Source organism: Procambarus clarkii, chromosome 10 (genome assembly GCF_040958095.1).
Source record: "Procambarus clarkii isolate CNS0578487 chromosome 10, FALCON_Pclarkii_2.0, whole genome shotgun sequence".
Classification (NCBI taxonomy): Eukaryota; Metazoa; Arthropoda; class Malacostraca; order Decapoda; family Cambaridae; genus Procambarus; species Procambarus clarkii.
This window is the reverse complement of record NC_091159.1, coordinates 13716796-13741795: the sequence shown is the minus strand read 5'-3', so window position 1 is coordinate 13741795 and position 25000 is coordinate 13716796. Positions and strand designations below refer to the sequence as shown.

The 25000-nt window shown below is 40.9% G+C and overlaps 1 protein-coding gene across 27 annotated transcripts in view; it reads left to right on the top strand.

Annotated features, from left to right (window-relative positions):
* Positions 1 to 25000, top strand: part of Klc (kinesin light chain) — a 187686-nt gene that overhangs the window by 98483 nt on the left and 64203 nt on the right. For all 27 annotated transcript variants that reach the window (XR_011227967.1, XR_011227966.1, XM_069321609.1 and 24 more), the window contains 3 exons: positions 19630 to 19870; positions 20623 to 20847; positions 21827 to 21917. Coding sequence is in view for 25 of the 27 variants with exons in the window: in XM_069321609.1 (XP_069177710.1) it covers positions 19630 to 19870; positions 20623 to 20847; positions 21827 to 21917 (557 nt within the window). In the remaining 2 variants the exon portion in view is untranslated. The remainder of the gene's footprint in view (positions 1 to 19629; positions 19871 to 20622; positions 20848 to 21826; positions 21918 to 25000) is intronic.

The following is a 25000-nucleotide window of genomic DNA, read 5'->3' as shown; positions in this document are numbered from 1 at the left end:
AGCAATTTGTTATTGGAGTTGTTGCTGGTATTTTTTCTGGTCGTGTAAGAGATCACTATGTACAAGAGAATGACACAGACCCTGATACAGTGCCGGGGAGATTTACCAAACAATCCAGGTGGAGGGCGGCTGTTAGAGGGCTTCTGCCCGCACCCACCTGACCATCATCTCGACCCTGACTGACTAACTGCCCACCTTCCCTTATTGTCTTGTTCCTCGGGTGCTGAAACTGCAGCTGCCTTCTGTACCCTCGCGATTGAACTGAAAGATTCATCTTAGAAACCTGTTAGTGGCTGTAGTTTGGCACCACAAACCCAATGACTATTTTCGTTCCAATGCAGGCTGTATTGTAGCTGCATTTGCGATGCACCTATGAGGTCTGGTAGGTGGGGTGGGGTAGAAAGGGAACTAACGTCTTCTATTATTCTCCTGGATCCATTATTGAGGTTATTTTTGGTGTTGGGGAGCGCCGTCTAGCCGTGTCAGCCGCAGAGGTCGCTCGGTCTTCCACTGCGTTGTTTGGTTCCGTTGGCAAGAGGAATGTGTTGCCACAGTGTTAGGCTAGAATTGTGAGAATAGGCTGTGCGAGAGTGAGTAGATGTGAGTCACTCGTTGCTTCATTGGTGAGGCAATGAGTGACATCTCATATAAACATAGACATCCACCCCTACACCTTGCTCCTACCTCCCTCATAAAACACTAGCTGAAGCCCAGATTGAAAAATTGCAACTGAAACAGGAAGGCATACAAGGGATTAACGAAAATCCAAAATATTTGTTCACATACGCAGAATAAAGAAAAATCTAGGCGTATTTCTAGATTAAAAAAAGTATTATTATTAAAAAAAAAGAATTATTAAAAAAGTAGTATTGGATCTGTACTTAAAATAATAGAGACGACGATAGAGAAAAACTATGAAATGGAAGTTGAAGATCCAGATAGCTTATTTATGAACCGACAACATTACTAATATTAACACGAACACAATAGACATTAAAATAACAATTTATAAAACAGCCCATCCTCCTAAAAGTTAAGTACGTATAGTAACTATTTGGACAAACCAGATTTTTTTTTTAAGCCCAACATAAATATTAACCTCTGCTAGCAATCATAGGCCTAATATAGTACATGTGTGCTATCGAAGGCCTACGACTATTTGAGTTTTGCTTTCAGCTCAATCCTCTCCAGACTAAAATCAATCGTACCAAAAGTGGTTTTCTGGTGGTCCATCACTGCATGCTGGCACTTTCGACCAAATAGTTAAGTACTGTCATTTCAGGAGGATCCCTGGAAACACAAACCCTAACTGTCTCTATTTTCCGCTTGTTACAACTTGTAATAAAGTTGTTACATCTTGGCTTAACGTGTTTATGACGTATTAGAACGTTGTTACAACTTGCTTTATCGGTTGTTATAACTGGTTAGGAAGTGTTAAAACTTGTTCGGACGTTGTACCAACGTCGTAGTTTCGGTGTGTGTTTGGCGGGAGGGGTTGTAATTACCAGATAGTTCTCCTACTTCCACTGTAAGAACACACTTGGATGTGTTTATCCTGTTTTTTCTGTTTGGCTGATTGTAAACCAAAGTAGTTAGAATTTATTACTGTTGAACAATCTGATTTCTGTTGTGCATTGGAGGGCTGTTCATTTTTTAATTAAGAGCCTTCCAGTGTGCAACAGAAAACGAGGTACGGTATTCCCACATCATTTGAGGATGAGCTCCAGTGACGGTGAGATCACAGTGCCTTGCAGAACAGTGCTGGGATTGGTTTTTGATATAACAATGGTATATGTTTGGAATATGATTAGGCATTCCCACCCTATTGTGCCTGTGCACCATTGCAACCTGATTCTGATGTTATCGCTTAGCGCATCCCACCTGTCAGCTGCTCCTTTGTGACTTGTGTTTCCAAGGATCACTGACTCCGCTGCCTGGTTGACTGATCGGTCAGACTGTCTGTGTCTGTTGCTTGCAGTCCGAGATAAGCCCCCAGCCAGCCCGACTCATCAGGTACCCTTAGAGGTGTTAATGAAGTTCCGTCTTGAACACAGGTTTGTCATCACCAGAGCCTCCACCAGCAACAATCGTGGACATTTTCAAGAGGAAACTAGATTTATTCCTCCAAGGAGTGCCGGACCAACCGGGCTGTGGTGGGTATGTGGGCCTGCGGGCCGCTCCAAGCAACAGCCTGGTGGACCAAACTCTCACAAGTCAAGCCTGGGCTCGGGCCGGGCTTGGGGAGTAGAAGAACTCCCAGAACCCCATCAACCTGGTATCAACCAGGTAATCAGTGATGTATTTCAGTGACTCCAACTTTCTCGCCGAGTGTCATACCTGCACTCATTACGGTGTATGGAATTACCTTCAACTACTTACCTTTTAGTTCTTTACACTGGAGGAGAACTTCTGTAGATTCTTAAGACACGGTTGGGGTCTACTTTACACCTATGCCTTCTTGCGTTATCCTTTCCTCCTCTAAAGCCGGTTAACCTGGGTTGTGTGCTAGCGAATGTTGAATGACAAGTGGTTTGTGAATGGGTAGCAGGTATTGGCGAATGTACTCGCCTAATTATCCTAGCGGGGGTTGATACCTGCTTGATGGGGTTCTGGGACTACTACTACTCCTCAAACCCGGCCCAAGTTCAGGCTTGACTTGTCAGAGTTTGGTCCACCAGGCTGTTGCATGGAGCGGCGAGCTCCGGCTCTTTGGTCCTGCATCTCAACTGTCAGATAACCGCCTCAATGTGTGGGGTGTTGTCTGTTGGTTATGGTCTAGACAGTTGGGAGACCAGCTAGACAAGATGGGAGACCAGCTGGAAGGTTAGCGAGGAAGGTGGGCGGCTGGATGACATGATTAAGGTGACCAGCTACTGGAAGCGTCATCACTCCTGAAAGCTCAATGCTTGGCGTACATTTCTTTTGTGAGAAGGATGGATGAAGCGGCATGAATACGAGGCTTGTTACGCCTGGCGCCCCTATTCATGGCTGGTTCTTTTACCTCCGGTGAAGTAACACTTCAAGTTCATGACTGAAATAACTTGTATAAACATAGGTCAGTGCAAGGAATGGAGTTCGTGTGCCTGCGTCTTCTTTTCATTAGTATTTTGTCATGTTCTTAATCAAACGACACTTTATGTAAAAGTGTCATATTTTATAATATATTAGTAAAATACACGGGAATATTATTTAATGGATATAATTTAAAGGCCTTTTGAAAGGTATTGTGAGCACACGTATCAATATTCTGAGGCATACCCATTGCCTCAGGTATCTGAGGCCTGTCAATAGCATTACCCACACAGGCGATACCAGTGCTAACATAGCTATACCAGTCCGCAGGTTTAACTTTCCTCGTTATGGTCTGGGTTGACTGATAGCCGCTACACAGCTGGGCAAAGAGAGAGAGAGAGAGATATGTCGCTGGGCAGTAATTATGAGTAGCACTTGAGGGTTGTGTCTCACTAAACACATGTAAACCATAGGAAGATACCATTCCAATTCAATTGTTAGTTACGTGTTTCTGTGAATGTCATCGTGGTTGTCAAGAGCCCCTGGCCAGTTTAGGAGTATACAGTTGAGAGGCGGGATCAAAGAGCCAGAGCTCAACCCCCGTAAGCACAACTAGGTGAATACAACCTTCCCACGTTTGTGCTCCTGCATGATCGGTCAGCCTGTCATGCATTCTATAGATAATGGTCTGTTGTTGGAAACCTTTTAATTTATTTTTAATCTTTGAATAACCTTGGCTGCGTTCCAGCCATCCGATAATCAAATATATAATTGTTTACTCAAAATGGTTATACATTTATAATTGGTGGTTTACAGGGAACTTCAGTATATTTACGTAATAATAGCCATAATAATATCATAACCTATTATAATAATAGCCAGAACACAATCTTTACAATTATATACTTTATAATTATGAATCAAATTTTGATTCTGAAGCTTTGTGATACAAAAAATCATAAGTTGTGGCTAGTATGACATATATTATTAGAAGGAAGATAATTTGAAGGATAACTAATATAAACCAGTTATACCGTGACGTTACAACAATTTGCACTGTTACGAGCATCTTGTATATCATCGTGCAAGTGGCCTTGTTCAGAGATTAAACCGTTTTTCCGGATCCAAGGTGAAATTGGTCGCTACGTCTTTGGCGTATACGATTATTTCAAGTGCCTCATTCCTTGTTCACGTACGTGTGTGATAATGTGTGAGAGAAAAAACTGGAGTGCTACCCAGTCACTCCACGCTGGCTTCTCTTGAACTTCACCCCCCCCCCCCTTCCCTTCCTGTTCTTGGGTCGGCCAAGGTCGCCGCTGGATAGTGCGGGTCGTGTAGTCAAGTTAAAGTTGTAGATGTGGTTTCCTGTAGCTTGAAGCAGTGCTCCTGGGCTGTGCTGTGTCGGCAAGGTATTTAGATCTCTATCAAGGTGGCTCCGGGCATTAATGTTTTGTTATTGTTGCCGCCGGCGGCTGCTAGTATACTCATCCTGTGAGCGGGAGTTTATTGTGCTCCCCATACTCATCCTGTGAGCGGGAGTTTATTGTGCTCCCCATACTCATCCTGTGAGCGGGAGTTTGTGCACCCCATACTCATCCTGTGAGCGGTAGTTTCTGCACCCCCATACTCATCCTGTGAGCGGTAGTTTATTGTGCACCCCCATACTCATCCTGTGAGCGGGAGTTTATTGTGCACTCCCATACTCATCCTGTGAGTGGTAGTTTATTGTGCACTCCCATACTCATCCTGTGAGCGGTAGTTTATTGTGCTCCCCATACTCATCCTGTGAGCGGTAGTTTCTGCTCCCCATACTCATCCTTTTTGTTTCCTGCCGCTGTGGTATTTATGTATAGACATGTCAAGTGTATTTGTTTATTACGTTAATTTGAATGGCTTTCTTTTTGTTTTCGTTCTGTTATGAGTGAATGATTGTTTTCGTTGGTAGTGACACAGGCCCGTAGCTCGGTGTGTTTCAGTAGCCTCCTTTCTTCTATTGTCTAGTCTACTGAATTCTTTCTACGTTAGAATAATGTTTATTAGAGCGACATAATTTATTATGGTTCTGTCGGCCTCTTCATGCAGTATGCATTGTATTGTCGTTTGTACTCAGTTGTTGCACAGGGAATGTTGAATAATTATATTACGCCTGTCAGTAACACTTGTTGAAGCTTTGGTTAAATGTTCCCATCCCTCATGATGTGTGCTGGGCACGGTAGGCCTATAAGATTTTTTTCACTAAGGGTGCTATTTTGAAGTACAGTACCTTGATGGTTCCGAGGATCAGTGACCCCACGCCCCGGAGTTAGTCGTTTCTTTAAACGTATTAATTAATGTTTTGTAACTGTTGTTACTCTGTACTGTAATATTTTTTACTGTACTATATGATTGTAATTATATGTGTATTAGTAGTCATTTTGTTAGGGGGGTAGACTATAGGTAGGGCTTGGGTGGGGGGATATAAGTGGATAAGGGAATGGGGGGGCAGTGATGGGTGGAGGGGAGGTACTGTGATGGGTCGACGAGGGGGGGGAGGGATGGAATTTGGAAGATGATCGCGTGTACAGGTGCACGAGGTGTATGGGGGGGAGGTGTAGGAGTACATATGTACTCCATGGAGTACATGCTAATCTGTGAAATCAGTCTTGTCAGTACCAATTTGATTTTGATATTGGTGAATTGGTGAGCTCATTATAATACTGCAAGTTAAAGTTGCCTCGTTTAACAGCAGATGAGCAAGTTTCAATGTAACTTCAGAGATGTTTGCATACAAGTTAAGTACATTTCGGATGTTTATAAATATAAACGGCTTTAATCCCGTTTTTGTTGAATGGCGTTGCAAGTTCGCGCACTTGAGGAGTGCTATTAAGGATGACGTAGTTGTGTTGCCTTTATATCTAACACTACTCTCTTTGGGTTCGTGTGGCACTAAGCTCATTTAACTATAGACCTCATTCAGTCAGAGGAAGGTGGCAGAAGGTGTACTCGCATAATGGGATAAGGTACTGCACTTACTTTTAGCTAAACAATTTATGTTTAAGATTGATTATCCAGATCTGATCAAATGTAAACATTTCGGTAAAGTATTCACACATGCTGCAACACTGATGGAATGTGAACAAATTCAATAATGTGCAACGTACAGCACTGAGCGAGCTGTGTTGTCGCCGCCTTGTGTATAAACGGTTCAGGAATGTTCCCAGGACGAGGGTTACCGGGGACGTATCCTGGCGCGTCATGGCGGGAGGGAGACTAATGTAAGAGAACAAAGTCGGAGACGAGGAATGGAGGTAACTGAGTAAATGGAAAAGTATTATCGGGAGTGAATGGATTGGCTGGGAATGAGTGGGCCTAGAGACGCGTGGGTGTGTAGGTTCACCCATTGTCTGCTCCGTGCTGCACTTGATGACGTCACTGGCGGCCCAGACAGCTGGCTGGCTGGGTCCCACCTTCCCTCCTCCCTGGAAGTGGCATCACCCATTGTTACATGACGGGGTGTCATCTTGGCGCAGGCAGGGGTCATTACCTGCATTACCTGCAGGAGGGAGCTTGTGCTGGGGAGGCAGCCCGTTCTCCTGATTTCCCCTCCGTAAAAAAATGCGGTGGATTAGCCGTACCCTCAGCGTCAATACCTTCCTACCTAACCTACCGGAGCCGATACTCGTTAGTCCCTAAAAGCGTTAATACTACGGGGTTATTAATTTCCCTAAACCACTGCAGTTTTTAAGCGGGGATCGATAGCTTAAAAAAATGTGGCGCTGCAGGGAGATTTTATTTATTATTAACATCTTTATTGACAAAATTAATTACAATTTTGCCTAATTTGAGGATTTCATTTTGCCACTTGGACAAGCATATGGATGAGTGGCAGAAACGTAGTGCTCAGTGATGTTAGTATCTTGCGGTGAAGGTTGGTACTTTGATGACCATGAGATCAGCGTGTTGAACTTGTCAGCAAGTCGGTTCAAAAACTGACAACACCAGTTCGCTCTCGGCTAGAGTAGGTACCGCGCTCTTGGATGGCCTCATGAACCCTTCTTCAAATTGTGTAAAAAAAAAAAAAAAAAAAAAAAGTCCTGGTCCGTTCTGGTTGGACACGTCACTACAATAGAGATTTGTTGGCGGGTTTACTATCTTAATTTTGTATCGGATGGGCTAGTTTGTTGGGCGGTCGCTCATCTTCAGGGTGAATATACCGTCATAGCAGCATGTGCATCACTTCCCAGTAGGGATAGAACCAGCCGGGTTCTCCATACTGTTATTTATACCCAGACACAACTGGGGGGATTATCATCTTGGCAACGCTTAAGATAACGTTATCTTGCACGCTCAACGTATGAGAACCGTTTGGGGACATTGTCTATATTTGGAAAAAAATAGTTTTCTTAAATAAATGTAGGGTTTATTGCACATACTTCATACATACACATACTTCTAATGTCTTGAAGCTGGGGTAGTGGTCCAGACGTTGTTCGTCACAAGCGACTTGAGAATGGTCCAGGACGGACCGAAACGTCGTCGTCCCTTCACCTTCTAGTGTGGTCTGGTCAACACTTGCATTTCAAATTCTACAACCCAGCTGCTCGGTTGTTATTTCCATCTCGAATCTCCACTGGTACTTGTTTTGCAATTATGGATTCGCTCCCTCGACCACCTTATTTTCGGCCATAATTAGCGATGTTATTATTCCGATATCTTCAGAATTTTTTTATCTGGTCCAACTTCAAGGAAATTTAGAAGACTGCAAGCACAATGCAAGACGATACTCATTAAATTGACTTCTAAGACCAGACTTCAAATGAACTTATATAGGATAACAGCTCTTAGCTGATATTTCTGTGATATGTCCCTATTAGTCCCTAGCATTTGTTACAACACATACAAGATGGGGGTGGGGGGGGTTATGGAGGGAGGGACGAAACAGTTAGATGGTGTTGAAAGTTCGTTACTTGTTTAACTATATGTATTATGTTGCACACTATGAAGACCTGGACACTGTCAGAACATTGGGGGGTTTAGTTCCCAAGCCCAGCGTGACATCACTTCCACCGCGCTACGGGACTGGTGCCTGGTAGACAAATATAAATGAAATGCAACTAGTGTTTGTTGCGCCAAGTTGCAGCCCTGCTCCTGTGGCAGGTAAGTCCACTACGGGCTCACCATAGCCCGTGCTACTTGGAACTTTTTGTTCTGAGTAGCTGAATCTAAAAAAAAAAAAAGTGTCCATTACGGGCTATTCATGCCCGTGCCACCTCTTGGGTGGCTTAATCTTGATCAATCTATCTGTCTACTTAGGGAAAGGAACATTAAGGGTCTATTTCTGTATTCCATTGTGGGACTGGTTCTAAATCTGCACATAGAAATAACTCCTTATTAAGACTGCGAGGCATAGCAGGAAGCATTGTAAAATAGGCCTTTTGAAAAGTAGAGCTGCAACAGGTACGCCAAGATAATTCTATGAATTCATGGCCCAAGACTTTAAAACACCCTCCCTCTAAGTATAAGGCATAACTTGGCAATCTTTCACGGTGTTTTAAAGAGAACTTGATAAGCACCTTTAGTGATACCTGATCAACCGGTCTGTAATTCATAGACTACGGGCAGCTAAGTGTCTAACAGCCTAGTTAACCTGACCAACCACGAGGCGTGATCAGAGGCCGGTCCGTAGGGGCATTGATCTCCGGAATCAACACAAAGTAAACTTTTACAGCGGGTCACGGGATGAATGTGTGGTTCAAAATAAAATGATTGTGTAAGAGACGGCGACGGTGGGATGAGTTAGCGTGGCGCCGCACCGTCTGGCCTTAGTAATGGGTATAGCTTGGCAGGCGCCGGCCCAGCTGGCTCACTGGAGCACCCACCTACTGGCTCGCCGCCTCCCCCCTCTCAGCTCCCCCCCACCCGCTCTGCTCCCCCTCCTTCCCCCTACCTCCCTCCCTCCCTCCCCCTACCTCCCCCTACCTCCCCCTACCTCCCTCCCTCCCTCCCTCCTCCTTCCCCTACCTCCCTTCTACTCCTTTCCCTTCCTTCCTCCTCCCTCCTCCTTTCCCCTCTTCATGCAGCCTCATAGAATCCACTGTGATGGGGGCTTTTACCTGTGACCTGGAAGATAGATTGATACACGTTGCCATCCAATTACAGTGGTAGCCACTGCGAATACGTTCTTCTGTTCTGCATAGACAGTATTATACACACGTAATTTACATTCACTTATATATATATATATATATATATATATATATATATATATATATATATATATATATATATATATATATATATATATATATATATAATATGCGAACAAGCTTGAATGGTCCCCAAACATAATTACGAATGAAAACTTCAAACCCTAGAAGTGACTCGAAACCAGACAGCCAGGAGCACAATGCAACTGGTGTACATGGTACCTTAACCACTCGACCATCAGTGACCGTACAAAAGACGATGGTAGCCGAGGCTATTTTGTAGTCATTGATGGTCGAGCGGTTAAGGTACCAGTTGCATTGTGCTCCTGGCTGTCTGGGTTCGTGTCACTTCTGGGGTGTGGAGTTTTCATTCGTAATTATGATTGGGGACCATTCAAGCTTGTTCATATATATATATGTCGTACCTAGTAGACAGAACGCACTTCTCGGCCTACTATGCAAGGCCCGATTTGCCTAATAAGCCAAGTTTTCATGAATTGTTTTTCGACTACCTAACCTACCTAACCTAACTTAACTTTTTCGGCTACCTAACGTATAAAGATAGGTTAGGTAGAGTTGGTTAGGTTCGGTCATATATCTACGTTAATTTTAACTCCAATAAAAAAAAATTGACCTTATACATAATGAAATAGGTAGCTTTATCATTTCATAAGAAAAAAAATTTGAGAAAATATATTAATTCAGGAAAACTTGGCTTATTAGACAAATCGGGCCTTGCATAGTAAGCCGAGAAGTGCGGTCTGGCTACTAGGTACGACATATATATATATATATATATATATATATACAACTTTAGAACACTTTCCCACCAGGAGACTCGAACCCTAGCCAGCACAGAAGCCTTCCAGCAACTGGCATAACAGGTACGCCTTAACCCACTCCACCACCCGCTCAGACTCTTAAAAGAGATGGTAATTTCGGAGTATTTAAATACACCAAAGATCATCACCTCCCAAGAGCACCAGAGCAAGTGAGGGGTCATTTAGACGTTAATTTCATCAAGTCCCTGTTAATATGGGAAGACACAGTGTCTATGCTTAAGGCACAACTCTTCTAAACACGAGAGTGAAGTATACAACTTTAGAACATATTAACAGGGACTTGATGAAATTAACGTCTAAATGACCCCTCACTTGCTCTGGTGCTCTTGGGAGGTGATGATCTTTGGTGTATTTAAATACTCCGAAATTACCATCTCTTTTAAGAGTCTGAGCGGGTGGTGGAGTGGGTTAAGGCGTACCTGTTATGCCAGTTGCTGGAAGGCTTCTGTGCTGGCTAGGGTTCGAGTCTCCTGGTGGGAAAGTGTTCTAAAGTTGTATACTTCACTCTCGTGTTTAGAAGAGTTGTGCCTTAAGCATAGACACTGTGTCTTCCCATATTAACAGGGACTTGATGAAATTAACGTCTAAATGACCCCTCACTTGCTCTGGTGCTCTTGGGAGGTGATGATCTTTGGTGTATTTAAATACTCCGAAATTACCATCTCTTTTAAGAGTCTGAGCGGGTGGTGGAGTGGGTTAAGGCGTACCTGTTATGCCAGTTGCTGGAAGGCTTCTGTGCTGGCTAGGGTTCGAGTCTCCTGGTGGGAAAGTGTTCTAAAGTTGTATACTTCACTCTCGTGTTTAGAAGAGTTGTGCCTTAAGCATAGACACTGTGTCTTCCCATATTAACAGGGACTTGATGAAATTAACGTCTAAATGACCCCTCACTTGCTCTGGTGCTCTTGGGAGGTGATGATCTTTGGTGTATTTAAATACTCCGAAATTACCATCTCTTTTAAGAGTCTGAGCGGGTGGTGGAGTGGGTTAAGGCGTACCTGTTATGCCAGTTGCTGGAAGGCTTCTGTGCTGGCTAGGGTTCGAGTCTCCTGGCGGGAAAGTGTTCTAAAGTTGTATACTTCACTCTCGTGTTTAGAAGAGTTGTGCCTTAAGCATAGACACTGTGTCTTCCCATATTAACAGGGACTTGATGAAATTAACGTCTAAATGACCCCTCACTTGCTCTGGTGCTCTTGGGAGGTGATGATCTTTGGTGTATTTAAATACTCCGAAATTACCATCTCTTTTAAGAGTCTGAGCGGGTGGTGGAGTGGGTTAAGGCGTACCTGTTATGCCAGTTGCTGGAAGGCTTCTGTGCTGGCTAGGGTTCGAGTCTCCTGGTGGGAAAGTGTTCTAAAGTTGTATACTTCACTCTCGTGTTTAGAAGAGTTGTGCCTTATATATATATATATATATATATATATATATATATATATATATATATATATATATATATATATATATATATATATATATATATATATATATATATATATATATATATATATAATATTATATTTTGGTAGCAGTCTTTCCTGTAGACATATATTATTAAATATGACCGAAAAAGTATACACTTTTTCGGTCATATTTAATAATATATATATATATATATATTATATATATATATATATATATATATATATATATATATATATATATATATATATATATATATATATATATAATTAGTGAATGTATGAATGAAGTATTTGTATATTAACGAGAACAATTGAGCCACCCAAGCAAGCCTTACTTAAAGCCAAATGCACACGATCCCGCCAGCTTGTCAATGGTGCCAAATTACCTTAATCGGATCACTCTCTCGTCCCTGTGACACACCCTGTTTCACAGCACCGACGCTTGACCCACACTTTGTAAAATGGTTCCCTTTGAACTGGTGGCACAATATAGGCTCCCTTTGTTGACCAATCCACACACTAGAAAATGAAGGGACGACGACGTTTCGGTCCGTCTTGGACCATTCTCCGTCCTGGACAATCTACTTGAGAATGGTCCAGGACGGACCGAAACGTCGTCGTCCCTTCATTTTCTAGTGTGTGGATTGGTCAACATACTTCAGCCACGTTATTGTGACTCATAGCCTGCATAGGCACCCTTTCCTCCATCCTCCCCCGAGGGTATCTTAGACATGCGCCTTGCCGTACCCATCCTGCTTTCTATAAGTTTTCCTGTGATATACTCAATGTTGTTATGTTCACCTGCCCACTCAGTGCTTACCTCATCTTACTATTTCTGATGCTTTGAAGGTGTAATAAAGGCAAAACAGTATTCCGTTACAGGTCGGCACATAATTAACGGCCTCCCATAAATTATTCTAAATAAACGTATGGAATCACTGGGAATTGTGCGACATAGACGCCTCCAGGAGTGCAGAGACGGCAGAGGAAATTACGGCTTCAACAAGTATTGTTTATCCGTGTCGAGTTCCCGAGCACTAGTATGTTTGGACCATGAAGGAGGCAAAGTCATTACATATGTAACACTATACCTTGTGGTTACTTTGCCATGGTTTCGGGGATCAATGTGCCCGTGGCCCGGGGATCATACCCGTGTGGCAGTAGTATGACACACGTCCAGTGTACTGAAAGTTGAAAAGTTCTTCTACACTATTTTGTGTGTTTATACGGGTCCAGTGACTTGATTGTTTGTGTATTAGGGTCATTACCATTTAATAACTCGTCACAAATGTTCAAGTGTGCGAGTCGTATCTATGACAGTGATACTCGCACAAACCACAAGCTGAAGGAGATCATACCCATACTTCATACCCAAGACTACTACAAATTAGAGGTATCATCAGGCAATATCACCGTGACAAGGTAACTGAGGAAAGGAGGATAAAACACAAACCAGTGAATCTGTAAGATGGTACAACATGGTTGCAGCTGGCAATCCCAATCATTATGAACGAAGAGGAGGAGGACGCGGGAGAGAATCAGTAATAGCGAGAATCCGTCTTGGATACAAATATCTATGGCGATTCGGAATGGAAACAACAGTTGATCAGCGAAGTTGCAGAATCTGTGGTGAGAGTGACGGACACCGCCTTTGTAACGGGGGGTGGGGGAAATAGCTCTATCTTGTCCATTATTCCACCCCCCAGTTAACTAACGAGGCCGGGGGAAACAGCTCTCTCTAGTCCGTTATCCCGTCCCCAGTTAGCTAACTATTCTAGAGCATTCCCAGAGTTCCTGAGGCAACCTCTCTCGTTCAACACCTTGTAACCTAGGTATTTGACTACCTAGGTGCTAAGACTACAAGGCGCCGTAACTGGATCAGCTACCCGGAACTCTAGAGAGAACTCTAGAATACAGAATCATTGCCACAAACGTATAAGAGAAAACGAGAGGAAAGAAATGAATAGTGAAGCAATTAGTGAGGGTTTGGGGTGAGAGGCAGAGAGGTGGGAGGAGCGAGGAGGGTCATTAGTTGAAAGTGAGAGTTTAGAGAGGGGTGGAGGGAGAGGTGTAGATAAGTAGGAGTAGAAGAGTAGATAGTAGAAAGTAGATAGTAGAAGACGAAATGCTGCCACCATCCATTCATGATCATTACATACAAGACAAGGAATGGAACTTGCCTGTATCACAAAATTCTCAAAAGATGTTATCATGAGTTCATTATTAGTATGTTCCCTCTGTACCATGTACTCATTAAAATCAGGGAACCAATAATCCCCGAGGCTTTCTCACCTCAACTCAACTCTAGGGACACAGTGAAAGACCATTTAAATAATAAATTCAACAATTATATTTTCCATGATAAATATCATAACTTAAGCAATCCAATTAAAATGTTAAAGATTAATATTCAAAGTGAGTCATCCTCCAAGAATCTGAGAACACTACAATTGACTGCCCCTGATCGTCACACAACACTTGTAAAACACGACAAGTCACCTTAATGTTCACTCACCGAGGACTGAGTCTAAGTTGAATAGAGAGGGGGGGGGGTCTGTAGTTCACAGAGACTCCCGCCCTGCCGGCCGACAGCCTCCCTGCTAGGGCCGTCTCCTCTGCTCTGCTCGTCTGCTGTTCTCTTGATTGCTTCATGCTGGATAGCTCTCCGAGTTTATATTGGGGAACCTAGTAGCTAACTCCGCCCACAAGTAGATAGCCTCCGGCACTACCAAGCCACTCCTTAAACGTCGGCATGTTTGAAGGCTACCAGACTACAATTATAAGCTTAGCGGAAGCAAGGTGAAATTCTCATGATCTGACCTCAGGTCACTTGAGGTCATTAACGCTTAGACGTGTGACTTTCCGGTGGTCAAACTGGCGCCTTTCAGATCCTTGTCTGTGACTCATGTACTCTATGTATGTATTAACCTAAACCAAACACTTTTACAGTGTTACACCTTGACCACTATCTACGTGAATGTGAACACCTGAGAGACATTAGGAATATGTGTAGAATAATAAACCCCACATTGTTTGAGTTAGGAAAACACTATTTGTCAAATATTGATACTGTTCTTAAAAGATTCCCCCATTTTGCACTCGCAAGATAACGTAAGCTTTTAAGGGTTGACAGATGTTAATCTTCTTGTTTGAGGAACTGTTTACTTGAGACAGTTAAGCAAGTCCCAGCTGTTTCTGGGTACAAGTGACAGGATGAACAACCCAGCGGGTTTTCGTCCTTTTGGGGAGTGTTGTACATACTGTTAGGGCGGTATGTCCACTCAAAAGATGAGTGGCGCTGCCCAAAAAACTCGCCCCTCGGGGCAAAATTTAAATTTAAACTTTTATATTACAAGTGTATAGAATCTACAGTCACGAAGACTGCACCTAACAGAATAGTAAATTGCAGTCTTGCATTTCTACTTGATAAATTACTATGAAAAATATGGATTGTGTAAGAACTGGTCCCTCGGGGGGGTGGTGGCGTGCTAGCACCAGCTCCTCGGACTTTTATCTCACCATGAACTTATCTTGCATATCCACCCGCCCTCTTGCCTTAAACGTCGCTTATTTAACGGTATCGACCAGTTTGGTAATGTGGCCAATTAGGAAAATTTATTGTAGTTTTCTATGCCTCATCCTAAATAGTTATGTGGCTTCGTGTGTTTCTGGTTGTGTGAAATGGTTGCATTTTTAACGAAGTGGTCGCTAGCCTCCTCTATTAATATGACGAAAACCAACATTTTAAGTTAAAAAAAACTACAATCTAGAACGTGTTTTTTTGTATAGTATTTCACTATTATGAGAAATATGAATTGAGAGGTTATTCATTTATTTGTAATATACTGTGAATTGTTAACTGTTGTACTCGTAATGTAATGTTGTTTACAAACTATCGAGTTTGTAACATTGTTCCGTCATGAACAATCTATACAGATAAATTGTGTTCACATGCATCATTATACTTCTGTGGCATTGGTATGAACATTTGTGTAATGTTGAACAATGTATCACCATAAACTGCACGTCGTCGTCGTCCATGTCGTCGCACATAGTTTTGTTTACGATGGCTTGACTGTGTTTTATAATGGCTCTTTGCGCTCGTAAAAATTAGTGTGTTGTTCGCGATAGTGCCACCCCCCCCCCCCAACATGTGTGGCTGTTGGCCCCAGTGCCACCCTGCCCCCTGACTGGCTGTTGGCCCCAGTGCCACCCTGCCCCCTGACTGGCTGTTGGCCCCGGTGCCACCCTGCCCCCTGACTGGCTGTTGGCCCCAGTGCCACCCTGCCCCCTGACTGGCTGTTGGCCCCAGTGCCACCCTGCCCCCTGACTGGCTGTTGGCCCCAGTGCCACCCTGCCCCCTGACTGGCTGTTGGCCCCAGTGCCACCCTGCCCCCTGACTGGCTGTTGGCCCCAGTGCCTCCCTGCCCCCAGACTGGGTATTGGCTCCAGTGCCTCCCTGCCCCCTGACTGGGTATTGGCTCCAGTGCCATCCTTTCCTCTGAACTCTGGCCGGGCTTGGGGAGTAGAACAACTCCCTGAACCCCATCAAACAGGTATCGCTATTGACTCAGTGCCACCCTTCCTCCTGCCCGTTCGCGACCCATGTTACTGTAAAGAACAACAACAGTATTAAGAATTTCAAATAATTCTGTATTGGTTTCATATTGTTTGGTTAATGTTTGTGTGCCATGTTTGGCGTGGTGGAGCCACCACCACTAATGTTTAGTGGTGGTTTTGGAGACGTGAGGGTTCAAGGGACATGCTTCCAGGTCTGGTAGATTTAAAATAAAGTTTGTGAATGGGGGACGAGACTTGGGAGGCTGAGAAGTGTATAGTTGAGTGGGCGAGTAGCGATAAATTGAAATAAGTTTATTGATGTAAAATACACACAAAGGGATGAGGTAGCTCAAGCTATTCTCATCGTGTTAATACATACATATACACACATCACAAACAATAAACATATTACCAAACATTCTGAGAGATAAACATATACATTTCCTCCTTCACAAGTAGTATGGTATCAGACGTACACACAAATACTTTTATGACCTAGGTATACTGTATAGACTATTTGCAAGAGACATGCAGATAATTCAACAAAAAATTACAGTCTTGGTGCAAAATTCTTATATCTCCCAAGAATATCATCGACCTTTGCGTTGTGTGTGACATCCAGGCTATTTGTTCAGGAACAAAAGAGTAGCGATAAGTGTGAGGATTGAATAATTGAATACAGGGTATGTGACTGGGTTATACTATATATATATATATATATATATATATATATATATATATATATATATATATATATATATATATTTATAATATATATTTATAATATATATATTATATTATATATTATATTATATTATATTATATTATTTATTTATTTATTTTATTTATTTATTTAGTCTTGCCGTTCGACCTTGAGGCCAGACTTCTCTGGTGATAGCCAGGTCAGTGAGGCTTTTCATGTTAACGGGCCGCGATCTACAGTTATTTCAGGATTTTGTAGAGTTCCTTCTGTTCTGACAGTACTCCTTTGGTTTACTGGTAGAAGATTGGAATAATTGTACACTTAATAGGTTGACTGTATTCTGTAACTGCTTATGTCAAGCCTACTTCATATTGGGTGTCATACTTTTTGTTCTGTATTTCTACATTATTTTTTTTATTGTACATAAGAATCTTACGTATAAGTTGTTCATGTATTGAGATTTCTTTTCCAGTGAGCAATTTGAAAGCTTTCAAACTTTCAGTAGTTTGAATGCTTGACCGAATCTGTGTAAACAGTAAGAACACTGTATATCATGTAACTCTTACAGTTCATTTTGAAGTAGGTTGTGAGTCTTGGACAATATAATAAACAACAGGTATTATTGTCGCCATGAGGAGGATTATTGTTGCCATTGTTACACGAGGGACATGAAGAATGGCAGTTAGTGAATGCCAGATACCGTCGCCATGTTGACCTTGAGGTATGCCACCCCACAGTTCGTGACACTGAAGCAAGCTGGCTGGCTCATCTTGCCTCGCCCCCACCTTCCTGTAGGAAAGTCATGTGCCATTTATATCATCAAGCATTGATTGTCCTCGCATCAATCATTACGTTACTTGCTAAATAAATATCGAAGTTTTAGTAATTGTTCACAAGTTTTGTGGAGGATATTCGGTAAGGGGGCGACGGAGTCCCGTGACCAGAGTTTATTGATCCGGGTAACTTTGGCGGGAGGGAAGAGGGAACAGGCTAAGTAGCTGCCTTGATCAATACAACTACCCTCTACAACACATGCCCCCCCACTACCTCCTCTAATTTTCCTGCTTCCTTTTCTTCTTGCTTCCTTCCCACCAATTGCTTCTTTCTTTATTTCTGTCACTTGCTTTCACCCAACTACTGTACTTGCTTCTTGCTTCTTGCCTTCCTGCCACTTGCTTCTTGCTTTTTTCCTTCCTGCCACTTGCTTCTTGCTTTTTTCCTTCCTGCCACTTGCTTCTTGCTTTTTTCCTTCCTGCCACTTGCTTCTTGCTTTTTTCCTTCCTGCCACTTGCTTCTTGCTTTTTTCCTTCCTGCCACTTGCTTCTTGCCTTCCTGCCACTTGCTTCTTGCTTCCTTCCTTCCTGCCACTTGCTTTTTTCTTTTCTTCCACTTGCTTCTTTCCTTTCTTCCACTTGCTTCTTTCCTTCCTGCCACTTGCTTCTTGTTTCTTTCCTTACTTTCTCATGCTTCAGTGCCTCCTTCATTCTTATATCTTGTTTGCATCATAATTTTTGCTTCCTTCCTCTTGTTTCCTTTCTCTTGCTTCCTTCCTTTCTCTTGCTTGTTTCCTCTTTTGTTTGTTTCCTTCCTCTTTGATTGCTTGCACCCTTCCTTTCCACACAAAAGGAAAATATGATTAGTGGTTAATTTTCTGTACTCTGTAAGATGTTCCTAGATAAAAATTATATTATTTACCATCTTCAGAATTTCTCATTAAAGGCACAGAATAAAAAGTGAGTTATTGTGCATACAAAAGACCATGTCATTTTTAGCCCCAGCAGAAAGTGGAGACAATACAGTTCACAAGAGAAAAGCATGGCACTGAAATGGACAACACAGACTATACATAGTATAAATACTCCATGGCCACAAATACTTCTCCCCATAACACTGCAACATCTTAGACAACACCACAGCAACTAGCAGAACATGCCATATACCCTCCTTGTAGTGTAGCATGTTCTCAAGATTTTGACACTACAAAATGCAGCTCTTTTGCCTGGATAGAAATATTTAAACTTTAATGCTCCACATATAAAACCCCCCTTGTAATTTTTACTAAAATACAAATTTTTGCCAGATGTCAATTCTGCTAGAAATATGATGCATTGGGTAAGAGGAGAGATTTTGCTGTAGGTGAATCTTAGGGTTATCCACAGTGGTGGTGGTCTGTCACTTCATTAATGCCACTGGAGGACTAAATATATTTACTATTATTTTCATATTTTCTCTATATATATTTAATATATATATATATATATATATATATATATATATATATATATATATATATATATATATATATATATAATATTATACAGTATATAAATGTTGTTGTTGATTTAGTTCTGCTTTCTTGCTTTCTTCATGTGTTTCTGAATACTGTACAGGTTTTTTTAATTGCTGGCACTGAAGACCCCTGACCCTCAGAGCTCATTCCGTCGTAATTTCGAACATGGAGAAAATGCTCTATACCTTTTTACCCTGACCTGAAAGTCTACAATACTTAGGTTACTCATTATGAGAAAATAAAGATTCCTGTTGGAAATCTTAAACAAACGGACATGACTAACATTTGTTTATGGCAAAATAAGCCATAAATACTTAAAAGGTACACCATTTGAGCTTCATGCCTTTATGACTGTCAATTTTTTTTTTTTAATTTGAAGAGAACAGTTAAGATTGTACTGTGAGGTATAGACTTGATAGCAGAATGCCTGTGGGCTGTTAAAATAATTTATCTTCATATTACTCCACAAATTCCTTAACATTTTGGTGTTATATAGTTTTAGAAAGACTAAAGATGTGACCAGGTGTCTGATTGGGTTTTATAGTGATAAGCATAATTGGTTCTTGTATTTCAGCATGTTTATTATCTTGTGTATTGAGCAACATGTGTTTTGTTTCAGTAAGAAGATAGAGAGCATCGGGAGGATGACAGCGCTGACCCAGGAGGAGGTGGCGTCCCACACACGGACGGTGGTGCAGGGGCTAGAGGCACTCAGAAATGAACACAATTCCATCCTCAGTGGCATAAATTCCACACTTTCCTCGTCGCACCATCCGCCAGATTCCAATGTTATCTCTGAAAAAGCAGGAATTCTCCAGAAGTCCCTCGACCAAATTGAACTGGGGCTCTCAGAGGCTCAGGTAAGCAACCTCTCAAGTTTTAATTAAAGTATCTTTTTGGGAAGTGGATTATTGTGAATGGTAGTATTGGAGTTTGCGTTTATATCAGAATTTATGTCTACAGGGATAGGAAACGACAGATCACAAATGGTAATTGATTTGTAAACACATCTACATTTACAGTTTAATACGCATTAGCTTACAATCAATTTAGTCTACACATTGCATAAAGGAATGTTTGTGTAAACAATATTTGGATTAGTAGAAATTGACAATGAGAATTGTGTTAGGAAAGTTGATAAACAACTAGGTTGAGGAGTGAACACTGAGATGTGTACCGATGGGGAGCCGGTCGGCCGAGCGGACAGCACGCGGGCTTGCGATCCTGTGGTCCTGGGTTCGATCCCAGGCGCCGGCGAGAAACAATGGGCAAAGTTTCTTTCACCCTATGCCCCTGTTACCTAGCAGTAAAATAGGTACCTGGGTGTTAGTCAGCTGTCACAGGCTGCTTCCTGGGGGTGGAGGCCTGGTCGAGGACCGGGCCGCGGGGACACTAAAGCCCCGAAATCATCTCAAGATAACTCAAGATAACAGGATCACAAGCCCCGCGTACTGTCCGCTCAGCCGACCGGCTCCCTCCAGATATCCAGTATTGTATGATTGCAAGTATGATTTATTGTGTTTTGTCAACAATGTTTTTACTTTAGAACCTCAAGATATTGTGGATATATTATTATTTGTATAAAATCCTTTTACTTAATCTTTCCTAACAGATTATGCTTGCTCTGGCCTCACACTTGCAAACTGTTGAGGCAGAAAAACAGAAGCTGCGAGCTCAGGTGCGACGACTGTGCCAGGAGAATGCCTGGCTTAGGGACGAGTTGGCCTCCACACAGCAAAAGTTGCAAGCTTCTGAACAGCATGTGGCACAACTGGAGGAGGACAAAAAACACTTAGAATTCATGTCCACCATCAAGAAATATGATGCGGATGTACAAGTTAGTTTCTTGTTGTTTTACTTGGATACATGGGGTTGAGAGGCTTGTTGTCCTGGTTTAATAACACTAGTCCATATCCAGTTTGATTGGAATGTGTGACTCAAAGCGCACAAAACCTTATAATAATTATTTGAATTTGACTGATAGTTATGGACAGTAAACTATTTCAAAATAATGGTTAACTCACGACCAGAATTGTTTATACAGTATTGTAAAAATATATACATACAGTACACCTTGTATCTAATTGAATTGCAGATGATGCCATTCTGTTTTATACAATAACATATACTGTAGCTCATACATTGTTTTTGCACAATTATTCAAACAATTAATTATTTAATAACTAATTTTAATACTTATTATTGAAGTAAGCATTTTCTGTGATATGTTAATGCACAAATTAAACAATAGCTTAATGAATAGGCAACATACTAATATGCTGGTAAAATGTTTCGGTACTACAGTATAGGAACTGTTTTCATTGGTGTGGCATGGTTTGTACATTTGTATTAGGGCACAGTATGATTCAAATTGAGGCAGGATAAACCCATTGTAACTTAAAAAAGCATTGTTTAAAAATCATTAAAATCATTATCATTAAAAATTATTAAACATTTGTTGCCTTTGAAAATATGCATATATATCATGATATAAAATACCTCAAAAAATATCTGCAAATATAAAATATGCAGATATATTTCACATTATATGTGAAAAGGTACATAGAATACAACAAAAGTAAGGTGTTAAGAATGTATGGGATTGATAGATAAGGAAGATTTTTTGTGCGAGAGCTTATTATGGCAGCGATTTACTGTACAGTACTGTGTGTAAATTCCAGTCCTGGATAGCATATCTTCAAAAATTTTGAAGTAGTTTGTAAAAGATTTTAATTGTTTTAATTGTTTGAGTGATTGTCTCAGTAGTTATAATTTTATTTTTAATTTAGTTAAACTAAATGGATTTTTATTTGTAGGATTCTGAATCTTCTATGGAGGAGAAAAAAGACAAAAGTGACGACCCTGTTGTGGATTTATTCCCTGACGACGATTCCGATGACAGGGCTGGTAAGAAATCCTTTCATCACCACTCAATGTTACTCATTTTATCTTTTAATATATTTTCATAATTTCTTGCCCAGTGGCAACAAGTTATTGAAAATTTTCAAGCACCTCATTACCTCGATTTGCATCTCGACCACAAATGTTAACTTAGTTTTGTATTGGTGTTTTTCAGAAGATCTTTGATATATGTAGCCATGGTTGAGAGAGATTTGAATGTTTAGTTCAGTAAACTTATTCCTTAGTCTGGGAAGTAAGTTTTGTTGGCTTCATGTGCTACAGCACACCAACATTTTTTCAAGTGTGCTTTTAGTGTTATCCTTGTACTATCTTACACAGAATTAGAGAAAATTTTAAGTTTTATTTTGTTATTACAAGTTGACTTTATAAGCTTCCATCACACCATGAAACTGAAGCAGTTACTTGTACTAGGAATCAGATTGTAAAAATTACTTTAAAAGATAAAGCTATCTCATACAGTATTTAAAAAAAAAAAATTGTTTTTGCGTAATGTCTTAATTATATTGTTACTTTAATAATTTCATGGGTTGTATATGGTGCTTGGTGTGATGTAAGGCACTGCACTGCTACCCTTTTATGTTGCTCTTAATTTTTTATTTGTTATATATACGGTAACCAGTTCTCATAACCTTTATTTAAATTTGGAGGTTCCTGGTATGTCATGAATATTTTCAAAATTTATTATGTAAAGTCTGTTCAGTTAAAATAATGACTGGCCATTAGGTAACTCTACTGCACATAAGTTACATTTAATTAGTCTTAAACTGTGTTAGTAAAATAACATTAAATTAACTGACATTCACATTTGTTTTTACTTTTTTTATTTATATTTTTTTTAATTGACAATAATAATCTTGTTTCATGTCTGCTTCCACAGACTTGTATGCACTTCTATGCTCCCCACTTTCCCTTCAACCCCCCCCCCCCCTCCTTGTCTCATTAAAATGTAACAAGTCTTTCCTTTTAAGAATGTTCAGGTTTGTAGAAATCTTAAATTTGGCCAGTTAATGTTTTCTGTGAATTTCATTTAAATAATTAAGTCACTGCTACTACTAAATATTAGCTTTAATTTGAAGTTTATGCTCCTTCAAAGCTGGTCCACTCGGTAGCTCCCTTAGGTAAAGTCCTGCTGCCTGCTGTTCCCAGGGATAGAAATATTATTGGCCATGGTAGGTCGATATTCATCACCGGTGCAACAGGGATCATTTCAGATGTCTGTCAGATCATACTGGTGCAGGGGAGACAATGGAGAGGACGTGAACTAGCCAGGAATAAGCTATATAGTAGTCTTGTTTACTATAATGAGAACTCCCCGTCAACCATTAGTCAGTATTAAAGGGACTGCAATAAGTAATCTTATTAAGAGCGAGTTTGCTTATCACGGCTCTACCTTCGACTACCACCAGGTGAGAGCACCTTTATGTCAACGTGGTATTCTGACAGCCCACCTCATATTCATCCTGGCCGTTATAAAATGCACTTCAGAATGGCAGAGACCAAAAATGTTATTTTTTCGACTCTTGACCTGTCATGAGTCAATGCCCACATCCTCTGTCCAACATGATGGCTTACCACCTATTTTTGTGGTATGGGGTCTGGCCTCTGGCTGGGCTCAGAGTAAAAGAACTCCCAGAACCCTCTCCAGGTATGGGGTTATTAATAGCTTGTTTCGCTTCATGTCCATGACGCCTATTGGCAAGTTCTCATTCAAGATTCAGGGATTGGCTGGGGTTAAACCCTTTTAAGTATGTTGACCAAACCACACACTAGAAATTGAAAGGACGACGACGTTTCGGTCCGTCCTGGACCATTCTCAAGTCCTTTCAAGTATAGTTGAACACAGCTTCTAGAGGTCACTCTAGTGTCTTGCACCAGTGTGACCTGATGGGGACTTTAGAAATATTCTATGTTGCAACGGTGTTGAATGTGAACCTGCCCTGGCAGTATAATTCTGTTAATGTGAGCAGCAGGACCATTATTAAGGAAAGCATAGTGTCTTAAGTATCCTGCTAAGAAAATAGTTATTTATCTATGCTTGATACCTGATTTTTAGCCCAATTTTATATTTGTGTGGATTTTATATAAAACATGGTATAACTGAGATTATCACTATTCCAGTGATAGTGCTTCAATATTTTTTTGGGGGGGTCTATTTAAACATATTTAACTGCATTTACTGTAATTAAATGCATTATGCATTTAATTGGTATTTACTATTTACAGTATTTCATTGCAAAGTTAGACAAAAGAAAATCTGTTAATAAAAATATAATCTCAAAGCTCTTGGCTTTCCAGCTGTGACTATTATAGATGATGAATAAACACTTTAATATTAAAGGCTTTGTCCTATGCTGTCTATTACTTATATAAGTATGCATTATTTAATATTAAGTAGGGTTTTTCTAAACAGAAAAAATGTAATAAACAAATTTCTGGGCACTGCACACACAGTTACTCCAATTAACTCATCCTTGTGAGTTAGAAGTTATGAGTCCTTATCTAGAACACACTGGGGAAAGGAAATTCAAATATTGTACATGTACAGCCTGTGTTAGAATTTAGTATTCTAATCACAACTTTTCTATAAAAATAGTACACGTTTCATAGCAGACATTATTTAGTAAAATTTACTTTAGAAGTGAAGAGTTATTTGTACTATAGTGCAGTACAATGCAGAACTGTATTGTTCTGTATTTTGCAGATGATGAGCCACAATAATGTGGCTGAAGGTATAATGACCAAACCACATACCAGAAAATGGAGAAACATCATTGTTTCTCTCAGTTGCTAGATCACTGACATGGCCTTATGTACCATGGAAGACGAGCAAAACTCGGATGTAATGTACACAGACTTTGTAAAAGCTTTCGTCAGATGTGACCATGGTTTTATTGTGCACAAAATGTGCTCAAGTGGAATTACTGGCCAAGTAGGGAGATGGACCTTAACTTCTAACAAACAGAATGCAGTGTGAAATAGGCAACACAGTAAAATCCAGAACATTCACAGTGAAAAGCTGTCCCCCAAGGTACTGTAGTTGCTCTGGTACTTTTTCTCGTCCTCATATC